General features: G+C 43.8%; 2 protein-coding genes across 5 annotated transcripts; one reads left to right on the top strand and one right to left on the bottom strand.

Moving 5' to 3' along the window:
* The first annotated feature begins 3,101 nt into the window (after positions 1 to 3,101).
* On the top strand, positions 3,102 to 8,603 carry LOC123181589 (RING-H2 finger protein ATL39). Of its 3 annotated transcripts, none has more exons than XM_044593889.1 (2): positions 3,102 to 3,960; positions 8,375 to 8,603. In XM_044593889.1, the coding sequence occupies exon 1, from the start codon at positions 3,293 to 3,295 to the stop codon at positions 3,911 to 3,913; it is 621 nt and encodes a 206-aa protein (XP_044449824.1). In that variant the 5' UTR covers positions 3,102 to 3,292; the 3' UTR covers positions 3,914 to 3,960; positions 8,375 to 8,603. The 3 variants fall into 3 exon arrangements, with proteins under 3 accessions (XP_044449824.1, XP_044449823.1, XP_044449822.1); XM_044593888.1 differs by lacking the exon at positions 8,375 to 8,603 and adding an exon at positions 4,906 to 5,348 and having other exon boundaries at positions 3,103 to 3,960; XM_044593887.1 differs by lacking the exon at positions 8,375 to 8,603 and adding an exon at positions 4,909 to 5,348 and having other exon boundaries at positions 3,114 to 3,960.
* Positions 5,476 to 15,416, bottom strand: LOC123181587 (centromere-associated protein E). 2 transcript variants are annotated; one of them, XM_044593886.1, is made up of 10 exons: positions 15,090 to 15,416; positions 14,067 to 14,264; positions 13,840 to 13,962; positions 13,106 to 13,143; positions 12,750 to 12,918; positions 7,817 to 11,104; positions 7,568 to 7,707; positions 6,414 to 6,672; positions 6,085 to 6,126; positions 5,476 to 5,988 (listed from the first exon to the last, which is right to left on the bottom strand). In XM_044593886.1, the coding sequence occupies exons 1-8, from the start codon at positions 15,216 to 15,218 to the stop codon at positions 6,468 to 6,470; spliced, it is 4,290 nt and encodes a 1,429-aa protein (XP_044449821.1). In that variant the 5' UTR covers positions 15,219 to 15,416; the 3' UTR covers positions 5,476 to 5,988; positions 6,085 to 6,126; positions 6,414 to 6,467. The 2 variants fall into 2 exon arrangements, with proteins under 2 accessions (XP_044449821.1, XP_044449820.1); XM_044593885.1 differs by lacking the exon at positions 6,085 to 6,126 and having other exon boundaries at positions 5,476 to 5,921.
* Between the last annotated feature and the right edge of the window lie 1,849 nt (positions 15,417 to 17,265).

The following is a 17,265-nucleotide window of genomic DNA, read 5'->3' on the forward strand; positions in this document are numbered from 1 at the left end:
GTCTGGTTAGGGAGGCTGAGATTGAACTCAGAAGACTGCGTCTTCACCTTATTCCCCTTGAGCTAAGGACACCCAGTCCTCGCCCAATCACTCTGGTGGTAGACTTCCAAACCTTCACAGACTCCGTTCACCGGCGATCCACAATGGCTCTTGGATGCTCAGAACGCGACTCCTAACCGGCTGGAGGATTCACAGTCCTCAAGTGTAACAAGTCTCCAGGTCACGCGGACAGAAAGACTTCAGTGATGCCTAACACTCTTTGGCTCTGGGTGTTTTGGGCTTTGTCCTCGCAAGGATCTCTCTCTCTCAAAGGCTTTGGAGGTGGGTTGCTCTCAAACGACAAAAGGCGTGTACTAACTCTGAGCAACCAATAATTTATGGTGTAGGGGGTGGGCTATTTATAGCCAGGAGGCAACCCGACATGATATGTCCGAAATGACCCTGGGTCACTAAGGAACCGACACGTGTCCAACGGTCGGATTTCAAACACACGCGGCAGCTTGACTTGGGCTACAAGCAAAGCTGACTTATCCAGCTCTGGATAAGATTTGCTCTCATTCTCTTTGCTCGAATACATAGGATTTTGGTTGAGCATCACATCAGTCATTCTGACTTTGTTCACTTGGACCCCACTTAATAGTACGGTGGTTCCTATGACTCAATAAAAGAAAAGGAAACTACGAAACAACTATGTCTTCGCACTCCATAGTCTTCAAGTGAATATCTTCACATGTCATCATCTTCATCAGGAATGTCTTCACGAACCACCATTGTCTTCAATGTCTTTCACACATTTTTAGGGGTCATCTCTGGCAGGTAAACCGAATCAATAAGGGACTACTACCTGTGTTATCCTGCAATTCTCACAAACACATTAGTCCCACAACCAAGTTTGTCGTCAATACTCCAAAACCAACTAGGGGCGGCACTAGATGCACTTACAAAAACAAAAAAAATCTACGCACACGCAAGACCTATCATGGAGATGCGTAGCAACGAGAGGGGGAGAGTGTGTCTACGTACCCTTGTAGATCGCTAAGCGGAAGCGTTTATCACGCCATTGATGTAGTCGTACTCTTCGCAATCCGATCACGATCCAACCGATCTAGTGCCGAACGGACGGCACCTCCGAGTTTAGCACACGTGCGGCTCAATGACGTCTCATCCTTCTTGATCCAGCAAGCAGGAGAGGAGAAGTAGATAGGATCACAGCCAACACGACGGCGTGGTGGTGATGGTGGTGGTGGAGTACCGACAGCGCTTCGCTAAGAGTCGCCGGGACGAGGCGGTGGAACTACGAAGTAACGGGAGAGAGAGGGGCGCCAAGGGCTTGGTGTATCCTCTTGAGGCTCCCCTTCCCCCTATATATAGGTGGAGGGGCGTAGGAAACAGCCCCTCCAAGCCCTAGGGCGCAGCTAAGGGGAAGAGGACTTGGATTTCAAGTCCAGTCATATTCCTACTAGGACTTCTTTCGTTTTTGCCTTCCCTAGCCACATGGGCTTTTGAGGACTTGGTGCGGCTAGCCCAATAAGGCCAGGGCACCTCCCCACAGTCCATGCTAGCCCTTGGGTCGTGGTGGACCCACTTGTGGACTTCCGTACCCCTCCGGAATCCTCCGGAACCTTCTGGAAGCTTTCCGGTACAATATCGAAAAAACCGCACCTTTTTCCAGAACCCAAAATATGACTTCTCGTATATAAATATTTACCTCTCAACCATTCCAAGACTCCCCGTGACGTCCGGGATCTCATCTGGGACTCCAAACAACATTTTATTACCACTCATTAAATATATCAATACTACTCTAGCGTCAACGAACGTTAAGCGTGCGACCCTGCGGGTTCGGGAATTATGTAGTCATGACCGAGACACCTCTCCGGTCAATAACCAATAGCGGGAATTGTATGCCCATATTGATTCCTACATATTCCATGAAGATCTTTTATCGGTTGAACCTTTATGACAACATACGTAATTCCCTTTGTCTGTCGGTATGTTACTTGTCCGAGATTCGATCATCGGTATCTCTATACCTAGTTCAATCTCGTTACCAGCAAGTCTCTTTACTCGTTCCGTAATACATCATCTTGCAACTAACTCCTTAGTCACTTTGCTTGCAAGCTTCTTGTGATGTGTATTACCGACAGGGCCCAGAGATACCTCTCCGATACACGGAGTGACAAATCTCAATCTCGATTCACGCCAACTCAATAGACATATTCGGAGATACCTGCAGAGCATCTTTATGACCACCCAGTTACGTTGTGACGTTTGATAGCACACAAGGTATTCCTCTGGTATCCGAGAGTTGCATGATCTCATGGTCGAAGGAGCATGTATTTGACATTAAAAAAACGGTAGCAATAAACTGAACGATCATATGTTAAGCTAACAGATAGGTCTTGTCCATCACATCATTCTCCTAATGATGTGATCCCGTTATCAAATGGCAACTCATGTCTATGGTTAGGAAACCTTAACCATCTTTGATCAACGAGCTAGTCTAGTAGAGGCTCACTAGGGACACGGTATTTATTTATGTATCCACACATGTATTTAAGTTTTCGGTCAATACAATTCTGGTATGAATAATAAACATTTATCATGATTAAGGAAGTATAATAATAACCATTTTATTATTGTCTCTAGGGCATATTTCCATCACAATGGTGGTGCGATGATTGCGTCGATGCTTAGGGGCACTGCCGGCACTGCAACATCGGCCTGGGCGACGGTAACAGATGACTCGCGATACAGTGAGTAGGTCACACGATGCTGCGGCGATAGGGGCGGGTGTTGCAAGCCCACGTTGGATGTTGCAAGCCGATCGCCGCACTACCGCAAGGACGGCGAGCGACGCTGCAAGAGGGTCGCTGGGCGCAGGGTGCTGCAAGCCAGTGCGAGTGCCAGCTGCCGCGAGCGGCCACACAGAGGTGCTGTGAGGCTGATCACGGACTACCGCTAGTACTTGCTGTGAGCTCAACGCGGACGTGCTACGAGGCTGCACCTCTCTGTGGGTTGTAACCACCGGGGCGGAGATAGGTGGGAATGACCTGAGCGCATGGATGGCTGTCGAGTCGACTGATTTCCTAAAAAAAATGGGCTGACCCACATAGATCAAAACCTAGCATCTCATCACAAAACTAAACTCGCGTCCAATTACACGGAAAAAAAGGGCCACCTGTAAGGCCGTGTGGAACTCCCTCTCCCGGCCTGTGGCCTCCGGACAACCAGTCAACCAGAGAGGAGAGCGCGTCGCGTCGCGTCGCGCGCACGAGCAGGCGCCGGAAACATGGCCACGGCGGCGCACGCGAGACGGCTGGGGGCCTCGCGCGACGATCCGTCGGCCGCCCCGACGTCGGGGAGGTCCCAGTTCGACCTCTCGTCGGGGGCGGCCACCGCCGTGGTGTTCCTCTCCATCATCCTCTGCTTCATCCTGCTCTGCACCTACTGCCGCTGCGCTCGGCAGCGCGCCATGGCGGCCGCGCGCGGCGGCCGCGCCATGCGCCACGGCTTCCCGAGCGCCCTCCTCCGCCCGGCCGACGGCGCGGCGCTCCCCGTGGTGCGCTATGCCGACGCCGGCGCCGGCGCCAAGAAGGGGCAGCAGCCCGAGGGGGACTGCCCCGTCTGCCTCGAGGCCTTCGGCGACGACGATGGCGTCAAGGTCGTCCCGGCGTGCGGCCATGTCTTCCACGCCCCCTGCATCGACCGGTGGCTCGACGTGCGCAACTCATGCCCAGTCTGCCGGTGCGTCGTGGTCTGCCACTACGCCGACCGCGCAGGCCCGGGTGCCAGCGACGACGCCGACGACCAGGAGATCGTCCTGGAGCGCGTGGTCGCCATGATCGAAGCGATAAGAGAAGAGGAGGCCGCGGCGAGGCGCGCGCCGGCGACTGCGAGGGTCCGGGGGTGATGACGCGTACGTGCCTCGGGTTGTACAGGCACAGCTAACCTAACTGGGTAAGTTTCTGTTGTAGCTTTGGCGTGATAGTACAGAGTGATTGTGCAAGTTCTCTTAAGAACACTGAGTTGTGTATGATCAAAGCAATATATAGAATGTGATGATTGTCAGTTTCATTGTTCAACAAAAATGGCTAGGAACCTTATTTCTCTAAATTCGGCGAAAAGCATTCCCAAGTTTGCTGGTCTATTTCACCGTGGTAGGCTCCGAAGAGGCAAAAGTAATGCATACATATAAGAAAAAGTAATATTAATCATGTTAGTTGATCTATTTTTTTATTATGATATAGTAGTATTTGTTAGGATACTTGTTAAAAGTACACGTAGTTGCTAATGATTTTGAGTATGTATAAGCAACGGCCACCTTAGTTGCAGACATTATAAACCAGCTAAGCTATATTCTCGAGGCTATCATACAAGTGTACAGGCATAGACAGCAAGCCAGAACTCGAGAAAGAAGTCTTCTCCTTGTTGGCTAAAGGGAGCACAAATCATTGACCCCTTCCTCGCCCGACCCTCCATTTTCAGAATATAAATAAATGTAAATGGGGCCAAGCCAACTAGGAGACGTTTTGTTCTATATTGCTTATATTATTGGATAGGTATTAGGTGGTTGCTTTCCAAATCCAATTGTAGCCTGCGCCAATTTGTCACTTGGCAAAACTACAGCCCGCTAGATAGCGACACGTCGAATACCCAATTCGAGCTCTCGCCAATAATAAATAAATAAATATAAAATAAATTGAGCTATCTCATCCCAGTTCCTATCAGATAGGATTTTTAGGTAGAGTAGCATACTAGTTTGTAGATATGAAGCCTCGCAACCCATATGGCTTAATAATTACTCCCTCCGGGCATTTTGAACTAAAACCTCGTCACTTGTTATGGATCAGAGGGAGTAATATTATGTAAGGTACTATAATTATTTGTCAACAATACATGCAGCAGATTTCGGAGCGCCCACCGCATGTTTCAAGATCAATTCAGTTCAGAAGCCATGCTTCAAGTACCAACCAAGAGGAGCATGTCATTGGCTTTGAACACAGGATCCTATCAGCCGATCCATACTTTCACCGAAGCTGGTGAGTGCAAAGGACATTCGAAAGGCCGCTGTCTAAACACAAGTTCTTATTTCTTGATCAGCATGCAAGCCAAGAGTTCTCCAGGCACCAATGCATGAACATCATCACATGTGGACTGAACCAACTGTTTTCTTCAATGATGACCTGACTGCCAACAGTTTCAGATTGTCCAATCATCCCCCATTTCTTTCTTTGCTACTAAAGACCTCTTGTAACCATTGCTCTGTTGGGTCCCACTGTCACATTCAATCAGAGAAGCTATATGCCAAATTCTGTTTGACAGAATACTGTCCTCAACAAGCGAATAACAAAGTAATCGACAGACTGTGTGCATATACTCCCTCCGTCTCAAAATAAGTGTCTCAACTTTGTACTAAAAGTTAAGACACTTATTTTGGGATGGAGTGAGTACTATATTACATGTGAAAGAACATTAGCCTACAAAAAGGATATCACGTGACCAACTATACAATTCAGCAAGAGAAACTACACTTATCAGCAGTTGATTAATTTACAAAGATGAACTAACCAACGGTTATGTTGGCTCTGTGTAAAGGGAAGAGTGGTCTGTGTGGTTATATGAACCGATGAATTGTAGGCTATCCCCTAGCACCACATATGCTTGTGATAACTAATAATCGGTTGAGACTAAGTGTAGTAGGGCCTCCCAACTGCTAACTGTGAATGGTTGTTGCCATGTGATTGCTTCATCACTGAGACCTGAGAAGTGAGAACCATGAGCATTTTATTCTTTTGGGGGCACAGCTTCCGGTGCAGCTCAGAGCACATATCCAGTTCTGCACTTGCTTGGAATTACTCAGCTCTTGCACGGTGGTTGTCTGGGAATGCCGGTACCCTCCGACGTCGACAAAATATGTCCTGATAATTAGACAACCATGTCGTTATGAGGACATAAAAACTGATTGATGTACTCACGCTCACGCATCTACAAGATCAGGAAAGTATAAAGAGTTATCAGTGATTTCCTCATTGATAGAGGGTTTACTGCCATAATTTTCTTCAATGAAAGAAGGTTTCTTACCACTTGATAAGTGTAGTTTAGCCCAATTTTATGACACATTATCTGCAATCAAACCATGCAGTCAATGTGCCGCCAATGTTACACATTCATGTTACTGTTACTTTTTTGAGTTTCATCATAACAAATCAACTTTTTATGGTGGGAATTCCCAGTACTACATTAGCTAGTATCTACTGCATCTGTCATGGTGTGTCTGAGCATTCAATAGCAGGTAAAGTTTTATCGAAGTAGCAGCCTTGAATTTAACCCAATTTTTTTTCATGCTCCACATCTAAGAAATCAAGTTGCAATTGCATGTAATCGAAGGAGCAGGAGAATACATGAAGTACCTGTACTGTGGACTGTGGGCCTTACGGTTATGGCACACAGTTGCTCGTCATCCCCTAGAACCATCGTCCCTTCCTTGCAGTTGCACTTTTCAACTCCATAACTAGTTCTTCTCGTTGAGCCTCCACTTCTGCATATTGCATGCTCACGTTGAGTAACCGATCCTGCATGTCTTTTAGCTCTGACTCCAGTTGTGCTATCCTGTTCCCATCCTTGTTATCCTTTTCATCCCTGCTACTGAGTTGTCCCTCTCCCGTTGGACTGTACAGGGTAAAAAGAGAGTATGATCTTCTGAAAGGTACCCCGATATCATTGATTGATGCCTTACAGTAGTAAAAACCGCATGAAACGAAAACCATTCTAATGTGCACAATATTTTGATCATGATAATGGTACGATAAAGGTTATATATTAGAAGTTGTCCATTTACGGACGCACAAATCAAATGTCTCACTGTTTCTTTTCTCTCAATCAATAGAAACATTTTGACTGCACGCATTCTAGGATGTCATCTATTTCCAAATGGATGTATTCTGCACAAGGAGACCATCTGGGGGCGGCAATGTTGCACCCTTATATTAGATGCACTGGTGACAGCAGCAAGTAAAGGCTGAAAAGCAGCTGGGAGCATGCATCCAAACTATCTTTTTGTATAGAATAGTTTTTTATTTTTGAACATTTTTTGTATAGAATAGTTAATACCACACGGATAATTTTACATGAATGTTGTTTCTTATTATGGGGATGTTAAAAATCTGACGTCGATTTTTAACCATGGCAAATCAACCGTTTTTTATGGCAAATTGTGTTGTCGCCAGGATGGCAATTTCCTTTAGCAAGCATGGCAAATCCTGGCAAAAAACTAAACATGGCAAGAATTTGCCATTGCTTGCTAAAGGAAATTGCCATCCTCGCGACGATATAATTTGCCATCTCAGGCTTTCAATTTGCCATGCTAAAAAATCTGACATTCGATTTGTAGCGAAATACTTCTTTTTAATGCTTAATGGAGTGGCATAGATGGTCTGCAGCCTTCAGAACATGGGAGTTTAATTAAGACTCCCATATGCATGGTATAGCAAAGGAAATCTAGTGAAAAATGTGTTTTGCTAGTAACAGATGTCAGAGGGAGGAGGGATGCGATAAATCACTAAACCTTTGCAGCTGCGCCCTATATGATTTATTTTCCTCCAATGCATCAGCAAGTCTAGTCTCCAGTAATTCTAGCTTTGAGTGAATGTCTAGATCTTCATTAACATGAGTACCTCCATTGTCATTAGCAGCGTCGTCATTACCCTAAAGTAGCAAGGAAATAGTTAAGTGAAAATAGTGCACATGGCCATCACATTTAAATCTACGTAACCCTGATCTAGAACAAGTTGAGGTATAATTCTAAATGGCTCACCTTATTTACTACAAGCTTTGCTTGAGTGGATTTATGACGATTTTCTTCATCAGCATCATGCAAAGTACTCTGGATACAAGAGACTTTGTCTGTTAACATGGCATTCTGCACCTTTAGTTCTTCACATTCTTCAGATAGTGACTGCAGACGCTCTTCTAATTTTGTCTTTTCAAACTTAGCCTGATCAAGAGAACTTTGTAGTTTGAAAACTTCATCTTGGATGCTTGCCATTTTGCTAACCTGGATTTTTAGTCCAGAAATTTCCTCCATTACTTCCTGTTTCTCATAATCACTGGATTTATACTTCAACTCTAGTTCGTCTGAAGTTTTCCTTAAGTTTTCTTCATTGGATCTAGCAGCTTCCATCAATCTTGTCATATGCTCAACATCTGTTGTCAGCGTTTCCTCATTATGTTTGGATGCGTTAAGCGAATCAATCAGGCCTTTAATTTTGGTTTTAGACTCTGTACGAAGATCTTCCAACTGAGACTGATAATGTCTCATTTGTGCACTGACATCTTCAAGGTTAGCCTCAAGTTTAGCCTTGTCTGCTCGCAGGATGGAGACCTCATGTATGCTATCCAAGGCGGCACTTTCTTTCTCCCCGTCTGTGGAGGACAGCTGTGCAGTAAGGTTCATGACCTCCCTCTCAAGATTCTTCACTTCACCAATCTTTTCGTTCTCTATCTTGTGTAAAAGGAAATGTGCACTATTTATCCTTTCTTCGTGTTCCTTGTGCTCCTGGAATATATTCTCCAGCTCTGAAAGCAAAGATTGCTCTTTTAAAGTTACCTCTTTTTGAAGTGTAGAGAGTTTTGCCTCTAGGAACTCTGCTGTTTCGAACAAATCCATTGTCTTCCTTTTTGATTGATCTAATTGCTGCTCCAGCTGTGCACAATGGTCATGTAATTCCAGCTTCTGCTTCTTTAGGTCAGTTGTTAGAGTCTGAAGAGAACTGCATTCTTCAGCAACACTATCAATTGTGGCCTGTAGTTTTGCATTTGATCTTCTTAGAGCCTCCGAATCCTCTTGTACTTCTGACAATCTAGTTTGGGACTCCAAATGCTTTTGCTTCATTTCCAGCTTTTGAGCTTCCATCTCTGCTTGCTGCTGTTCTACTAAATCCTTAAGATTTGCGATAAGTGCTATAGAATAATCCATTTCTAGCCTGGTTGACTCCTCTTCACTTGTGAGAGAAGTCAACTGAGCCTCTAGTTCAGATATGAACTCGGAAAACTCAATATTCTCTTGTTCCAGCTTTGTTACAAGCAACTCTAGTTCAACTTTGCGGCTTTCAAGCTCGCTAATCTTTGTTTCGAGAACCTTATTGGCAGAAGCATGAGAATCTACGCTACTGGTAAGCACAAGGAGATCTTCTCGCGCTTCATCCAAGCATTTTGATGTCATGCTACTTTCTTCAAGTGATGCTGCCAGACGTTCCTCTAGCTGATCCTTCTCCTTCTGAATATCAGAAATAGTGTTCTCCATTTCTGTCGTACAATGTTGCAGACCATTGATCTCCTGTTCTTTCAGCATAACTGTACGCACAAGCTCATTGATCTTTGTTTCGAGAACCCCATTGGCAGAAACATGGGAATCTACACTGCTGCTAAGCACAAGGAGATCTTCCCGCGCTTCATCCAACAATTTTGAAGTCATGCTACTTTCTTCAAGTGATGCTGCCAAACGTTCCTCTAACTGACTCTTCTCCTTCTGAATATCAGCAACGGTGTTCTCCATTTCTCTAGTACAAAGTTGCAAACCATCGATCTCCTGTTCTTTCAGCATAACTGTACGCACAAACTCACTGATCTTTGTTTCGTGAACCTCATTGGCAGAAACATGGGATTCTACACTGCTGGTAAGCACAAGGAGTTCTTCTCGCGCTTCATCCAACCATTTTGAAGTCATGCTAGTTTCTTCAAGTGATGCTGCCAAACGTTCCTCTAACTGACTCTTCTCCTTCTGAATATCAGCAACGGTGTTCTCCATTTCTCCCCTACAAAGTTGCAAACCATCGATCTCCTGTTCTTTCAGCATAACTGTGCGCACAAGCTCACTGATCTTTGTTTCGAGAACCTCATTGGCAGAAACATGGGAATCTACACTGCTGGTAAGCACACGGAGATTTTCACGCGCTTCATCCAAGCATTTTGAAGTCATGCTACTTTCTTCAAGTGATGCTGCCAAACGTTCCTCTAACTGACTCTTCTCTTTCTGAATATCAGCAATGGTGTTCTCCATTTCTCTCGTATAGTGTTGCAAACCATCGATCTCTTGTTCTTTCAGCTGAACTGTACGCTTCAACACATCTAAGTCAGTTTCAGTATCATCAGGTTCTTCACTTCTCAGTCTGTAATGTTTTGAACTACCAGTGTCAGCCCCCTCCAGTTCAGTGGCATGGGAGAGCTTTTCCCTCAGCTCAGATAATTCAAGTGTTCTCTCTTTTAACTCCTCTTGGCTTTTCTGGAACTTCTCTTCTAGCCCACTGAACTCGGACCTAAAATTCTCCAGATTCAACTCAAGGTCAGCACATTTTCTCTCTAGGTGTTTTATCTTATATGTTGGGCTCCCCACATTGGGCATTTCTTCACTATTAGAAATGCAGGGATCCTCTTCTTTCGCCACCCCACTCGCTTCTTTCAACTTGTATATAAGCCTGAAATTTTCCTCCGTTAATTCAGAACAGTCATTCTCAAGCTCCTGCATTTTGACCTTCAAAAAATCATTTTCTTTTTCCAATTCAAGATAAATAGCATCTGGGCCTGCACCATCTGCATTCTCCATTTTGAGAACACGGTTCAGTTTCTCCCTCAACACTGTGATTTCATCTTCTTTTTGTGACAGTATTCTAGCCCATTCTGCAGCTTCTTGAACTGTCGATTCACTTTTGGAGACCTCGTGGTCAGCCACATCACTCACTTGGGGAAGTTTGGACATTTCCACTCTCTGCAGTTCTATCGTTTCTTCCAGTTCTTGGAGAATGGAAACAAGCTCTATATTGGTCTCTTGGGTCTTGTTCAGTTGGGCTGTTACTTGTTCAATTTCTTGCCTCAAGGAATCCTGTTCAGAAAGTGAAGCAGAAAGTTGCCGTTCTAGCTCAGCCTGTTGCTTGGATTTGTCAGCACACTCATTCTTCAATGTCTTCCGTTCAATTTTCAACTTGCGAGAATGTCTCTCCCACATTTTTGCCGCGTTACGTAATTCCTCAAGTTTTTCTTCGGCGGTGTCAAGGTGATTTTTGGATGAATCATCACCATGAGACTTTGATGCTGAGAAACTTGCATCCTGAAATTACAGATGCAGTCTGCAGTTATACATAGTACACTGAAAAATCGCATGTGCATTCGACTAATGCATGGACTGGGAGTTATCTCCATTGCATACAAAAGAAATAGTGTGCTGATTGCTGAAAAAAGGAGGTTATTTTCCTTCGTTCGCTGTTATCCATATTCAGATATCTAGTTATCTATAATGCCAGTCTCCTCATATAAAGGATAAATGAACGAGACAAGTTCAGTAGAACCACAGGACCGGGGCTCCACGTCTCTTTGCCGTTACTTCCTCCGTTCCTAAATATAAGCTTTTTTAGAGATTCCAATACAAACTACGTACGAAGCAAAATGAGTAAATCTACACTCTAAAATACGTCTATATATATCCGTATGTGGTCCGTACTGAAATCTCTAAAAAGGCTTATATTTAGAAACGGAGGGAGTAGATGGCAACTCGAGATCTGCACTGTGCAGAGTCATTTGGCCAAGGACCACTAAACAAGTACAGTAATTTCTTAACCTATGGCGCTGCATACTCTTCTTTGCTGCTCCTTGTCAGAACAGTGAATTATTAAACAATAGTTTCTCTCTCGGCCGAGTACTGCTGTTGTGGCAGAAGGCTGTGTCAGCCCAAGCATTGTGCAGCACAACAATTTAAAATATCTATCCCATGCGTTAAGCCATTCTAGCTAAACAGCCCGCAAATCACACATATTGGCACACATCTCCAGGCCGTTCTTTTTTAAATTAATGACATCTAGAGGTTGGAGCCGGGCTCCATGGTTTTAAAAGATGGCTCTCACTGAATGGACATCAACAAGTAGATAATATTAGGCAAATAATTGCAAGAGGTGTGGCAACCATAGGTTAGATAAGAAAAATAATCTTTTGTTTGCTTGTTCACTTAGAACAGAAATTGACCAGTGGGTTAGAAAAGGAGCGGAAATATGAATGTTGATTGGATCTATCTCAGACAGAAGAACACCAAACAAACATCCTCTATTGAACATACATCGGTAGGTACATAATAAAAAGGATATGCATTCCCAGAATACACATGTTTAATATAAAAAACATATCAGTCCAAGTGAAAATTTCTGACTGCAGACATTGAGATCTAAGAACAAGATAACTAACAACCCAAGATCATCAATATGAAAGTGTCCTTTGAAAATGGAAGAAGTTTATAAATGTAAATTGTGACTTGGTCGTCCTTGTGCACATTGGGCATATAACTGCCGGGGAGTTTGTTTCAAAGATTTCGAGTGCAGGGGGATTAAAATGAGAAGCAATAGATAGCTACAACAACTCAAACTATACTTTTCAGCTAATTTGTCGCCTACTTTAACTCAAACTCGCAACTCATCAGTGGACAAAACTGTTCGAGCAGGAACTAATATAACATATGAAGGCATTCAAAATGTTTTATGTTGGGCTGTGTATGTGTATGTTTATGCGTGAGAGTCTAGCCCAAGTGGCCCATGTGTACTTGTACATATTTATGTGTACCAATGGAAGAGAAAGAAGAGATTCCACAAATTTTCCCAAAATCCACCTTTTATTTCATTTGATGTACCTGTCATTTATGAGGACCAGCAAAATATTTTCGAAATAAAAGAAAACTTGGACACATATGAATTTTAGCCAAGGCATCATACCCTATTTCCAGATTCATCTGCATTATCAGCTTCTAAATTATTTTCTGACAAAGACTGAGCACCCTTGTTCAACTTCAACAGAATGTCAAAGACGTCTGGCTTTTTGTCCATCTCATCATTGGTTGGACTCTCCTTAAGATTAGAAGATAGCTCTTTCCATGATTTCCCACTGCGCATAATGCCAACATGACAACAGAAAATAAGTCCTATGAGCAGTTATGGTCAAGATACAACAAATAGTAGAAGTTTTGGTAGTCAAATAGGTGGCCATCAAAGATTAAAGATACAAATGTTTGCAACCACCAGAGTGAAAATAGGAAATATGGACATGTCAATGTAAAACATGGTCAGGTTACCTTGATTTAGATTTTGCACCAAGACATTGAATCTTAAGCTGCAATTAAGAAACACCAGAGATCATCATAAACATAATAAACGGAGATTTAGTCGGAGTTTATCAAGAATTTTAGCTGACAGCTAGAGATAACTTTCATCTAGAAATTACCTTAAACCCACCCCGGCAATGCGAATCAAAACTTGTGAACAGTAACAAAAATAGGTCTAAATAACATCTCTTTTTTTTTGCGATAAATAACATCATTACCCCATGAACGTCTTGAAACATTACGATTTGGCATTAACTATTATTTTATCTGAGACCTGCTGTTTAGTTGATGAAAAACAAAAAATATCATACAGAGAAATAATAATTTGGAAAATTTATGTATGAGTTCATCGGTAAGAGCTAAAATTATCAAATCTAATGCTTCCTGCTGGGCTATACAAGTGCATACTGCTAGTAATACTAGGTTACAAACAGAGGCTCACAACCATTAACTAACATGCATATGATAGTCTAGACTCTAGAGAAAGTTAAGCATTTATTGTACATCCAAGAATCAACTAATATAGATGGCACATGGCAGGTCAACAGAATATGAGCAAAATCCTAGAGAAAGTTAATCACTTCAGGGACCTAACAGTATAACTAGATGGACCAAAGCCATTGTTAAATTTGAAGATCATATGGGATCCAATAAACCATCAGAAGTTCGCGGGGGTAAAACAAGTACAGCTAAATGAAATCTACCTGTAAAACTGTGCCAGAATTGCACTTGTCCAATGGCAAAGAGATGTCAGTGGAGTCTGATGAACTGAGATAGTTCGTCAGATTTAGGTACGCTTCCCCAAGAACAGCAGTTCTTGTTGATGCCTGTAACAGGAGATATGTTGTTAGTAAGCCAACGGAATAATAAAGGAATGGAAATTTGATAGGCAAGTGAATGAGGTGGAAAAACATGCTGGCAATAGCCATACCATGGAAACAACAATCTTGCACTGGCACTCCTGAAATTCGTGTGACACTTCATCTTTAGGAAACCGAATTGCTTGCAGGATGGAGTCATGCCATTGACAGGCTCCATTAATAGCAGCCGCTTTACTTGACTTGGCAATTGTTTTTCCACTGTCTACTGACGTGATTGTAATGAGCAGCCTGTCTGATACTACTGGTACCTGTTGAGCAAGCACCAATAAGAAATTCATCAACAAACCTGTGTCATCCATTTGTATCGGTATGTTATTTCCTTTGCATGATCTGCCGCACTGCCATGTGTTTCCATATCATACCAAACAAAATAACTACAGCTATTCAAACAACTACTATTAGATCTTGCAAATCGTCAAGTGTCACCAAATGAAGTAGCAAAAATCCTCGAATTGTTCTAACAACCCATCTTCAATCGAACTACTTTAAAATGCATGAGTGCTGCTAGGATTGTGATCGAAGCATGTCCTGCCTAGTATAAATGGGAAACTCAAAACCTTCAGATGCCTCAACAGCCGAATGTTGACGGCATGATCGCAGCGAAGCTTAAATATGTCTAGTTTGCTAATAACTCTCAATAAATTAATCTCCAAACACATAAGCAGATCAGCATTCTCTCGGTGACGGCATCGCCTCTCTCTGACGGCGACGAAAACACACAAAACGTGGCTAAGGACGAAGCTTCTCCCGGCGTAGTACCAGAATAGGCATGTACATTTATCGATCTTCCTGAACATGCACGTTTCAGTCACACGTTCATGCTGCTCAACCCATCATCGATGAATTTCCGGATCCACCCCACGAGTAAAAATTACCATTCGATATCTATTCGATACAAAGGAAATTAATTTAAGATTCAACCCATCGTGCGAAGCTTTCACTGACCCAAAGACGGGAAACGCATTGAGATTCCTGGGTAACGAAACACCCTAGCAACCCCCGAACCAGCAATCCCAAATCGGCCGAAATGCAGCAGTGCGACGTGAAGAGAATGCGTTCCCGATCAACATCACCTGAACGGCGTGGAAGCCGGAGAACCTGAACTCCATCCGCACGCCGAGCCGAACCGACGAGCGGCCCCCATTCTGCCTCGACCTCCCGCCGCCCCTCCCTCCCCTGCCGGCGTCCCCGGACTCGTCCATTGGCGCCGCCCGATCACCCCACCTCGCTCAGGCGCGGCCCGGCCGGTCGCGCCCTCTTCCCCGTCGCCCCTGCCGCGGCATGGCACGGACCGCTCTGTTCGTCGACGGGGCGGAGGAGGAGCGAAATGGATTGGGGAGGAAATCGCGGGAGGCGGCGAGGAGTTGGCGCCTAGTTTAGCAAATGGGCCGGGAGCTTAACAAGGGTGGGGAACTTCTCGTCTCGCCTTTTTTGCTTTTCTTTTCCAAATTTATATTAAAAAAAACTTTTCCTTTTCGAGTTTAATTTCTTGCTCGCTTTCTGCAATCCAAGAACGGCGATAAAACATCTCCTGAAAAAATAAAAGAAAGACGATACTCCCTCCTACTTATATTCCTTTTACCAAAAAGGCTTTCGTCCCGCTTTATATTATAAAGCCACTGCCCAAGCCAAATATCCAACAAGGTTCCCACACACAAACAAACAGGTCTAGACAACAAGAAGTCACAGGGTTAATGCTGAGGGCACAGCTCAACAAGCCCTTAATAAACAAAAAAACACGCACACGCGGGGTGCGACCGAGCATCTAGTCGGGCTCCGGAGGGGGGGGGGGGGGCGGAAGAAGCTGAGGTGCCAATCGAAAGGCCATCGATCGAAGGTCTTTTCATGCAACCGTGGCACATCATCAGTCATGCATATCATGGCAATCTTTTCTCATTTATCCATCCACAGTAATGTCAAAACAGCAAGTCTTGCATTTCACTCATAAGTTAAGTTATATTAGTTTTTAGTTAACATTTTTGTTGTCATGGACGATACATGTTAGGACGCTTGGAGTACAAATTGCATCAAATGTTCTTCCCTTTTTATCCACCATTTTATTACATCTTCATATGTTTTATTGTTTCAAAACTGAAAATCGAGAACACTCTCAAATATGTGTTTGCATTAGTTTTACTTATTCTTGTGGCGCTGATTTATGTATTTCTTTTAACAAGTTTCTCGCCGCAACGCACGTGGTATCGTCTAGTCCATATATGTAGGACTTATCATATGTCTCTAAGACAAGATTTTAAGCAAGAATTATACGCCGTTTGCATGACATAAAATCAAATATCATTCAATTCCTTTTGAACGCCCTATTTGTGTATAGTTATATCAAATCCACGGCGGTCTAAAGAAATCTCAACCGTCGCTTGGGATTCTCAAGGGGACTTGAGACTAAGGGTCTACAACAGTCAAATCCATGAATCTCCCTCGCCTCCAACGGTCAGCTTTGGGCACTGGTAGGAGGGAAGACTATAGATATTCACACTTGCAGGAAGATTCGTTATATGTTGTTAGGTTTTGGTGTCCTCTGTCGCTCGTCCTGGTAATAGAGGCGAATGCCCAATGGACAAAATACCTCTGGCCCATTCCCATTGTAGCGCCGCTTGCTCATCCATGGCATCAGGGTGGGTGAGGGTTGGGTTCCCCATATGTGAACTCTCGAGTTTTGGGGAACATTCTTCAACCATGTTGCTTGTGCCTAAGTTCATGGTTCTGCTGATGGTCTCTTCAATAAGTTTCGCGACAACACTTTAGTCTTGACATGGGGTTGGTCTCCTCCTCTGGCCTTAGTTTACTTCTCCAAGTCAACTATTCGTGCCAGCAATCGTCATCACACGCGTCTCTTGGCAACATCTAGTTACTTCTCGATCACAGTTACAATAACTCTCTGGTTTTTGGCGAGATGCACCAGGTATGGCATCGAGGCAGACCATATGCTTGTACAGATCGGAGACAACGACGAATTTTCCATGGGCCTCGTCCTGTTTTGTTCTATATGTATGTTTGTGCAAGACACGTAATTTTTAATATATGACCTCTAGGCTTATGAAAAAAGAACATTGCTACTCTTGATTTGACAGGAAAAGCGAAAACTCCTTTGACCTTTACTTCTTTTTTGAACTGAGGCATAAGATTTGCCTTTTCTGTTTGACATAGATGGAGCACAAATAGAGGTGGTTGGGGGCGAAAATGTTGCAAAGAATTAGGAAGATATTCTCGCTAGATGTTTTGCTCTAGCTG

The sequence above is a fragment of the Triticum aestivum genome, chromosome 1D, assembly GCF_018294505.1.
Source record: "Triticum aestivum cultivar Chinese Spring chromosome 1D, IWGSC CS RefSeq v2.1, whole genome shotgun sequence".
NCBI classification, from domain to species: Eukaryota; Viridiplantae; Streptophyta; class Magnoliopsida; order Poales; family Poaceae; genus Triticum; species Triticum aestivum.

Excerpts from the sequence above, each read along its gene's own strand:
- LOC123181589 (XM_044593889.1), top strand. The coding sequence starts at position 3,293 with ATGGCCACGGCGGCGCACGCGAGACGGCTGGGGGCCTCGCGCGACGAT.
- LOC123181587 (XM_044593885.1), bottom strand. The coding sequence starts at position 15,218 with ATGGACGAGTCCGGGGACGCCGGCAGGGGAGGGAGGGGCGGCGGGAGG. Across the intron at positions 14,265-15,089 it reads CCGGCTTCCACGCCGTTCAG|GTACCAGTAGTATCAGACAG; the intron begins GTGATGTTGATC and ends CTTGCTCAACAG. Across the intron at positions 7,708-7,816 it reads CAAAGCTTGTAGTAAATAAG|GGTAATGACGACGCTGCTAA; the intron begins GTGAGCCATTTA and ends TTGCTACTTTAG.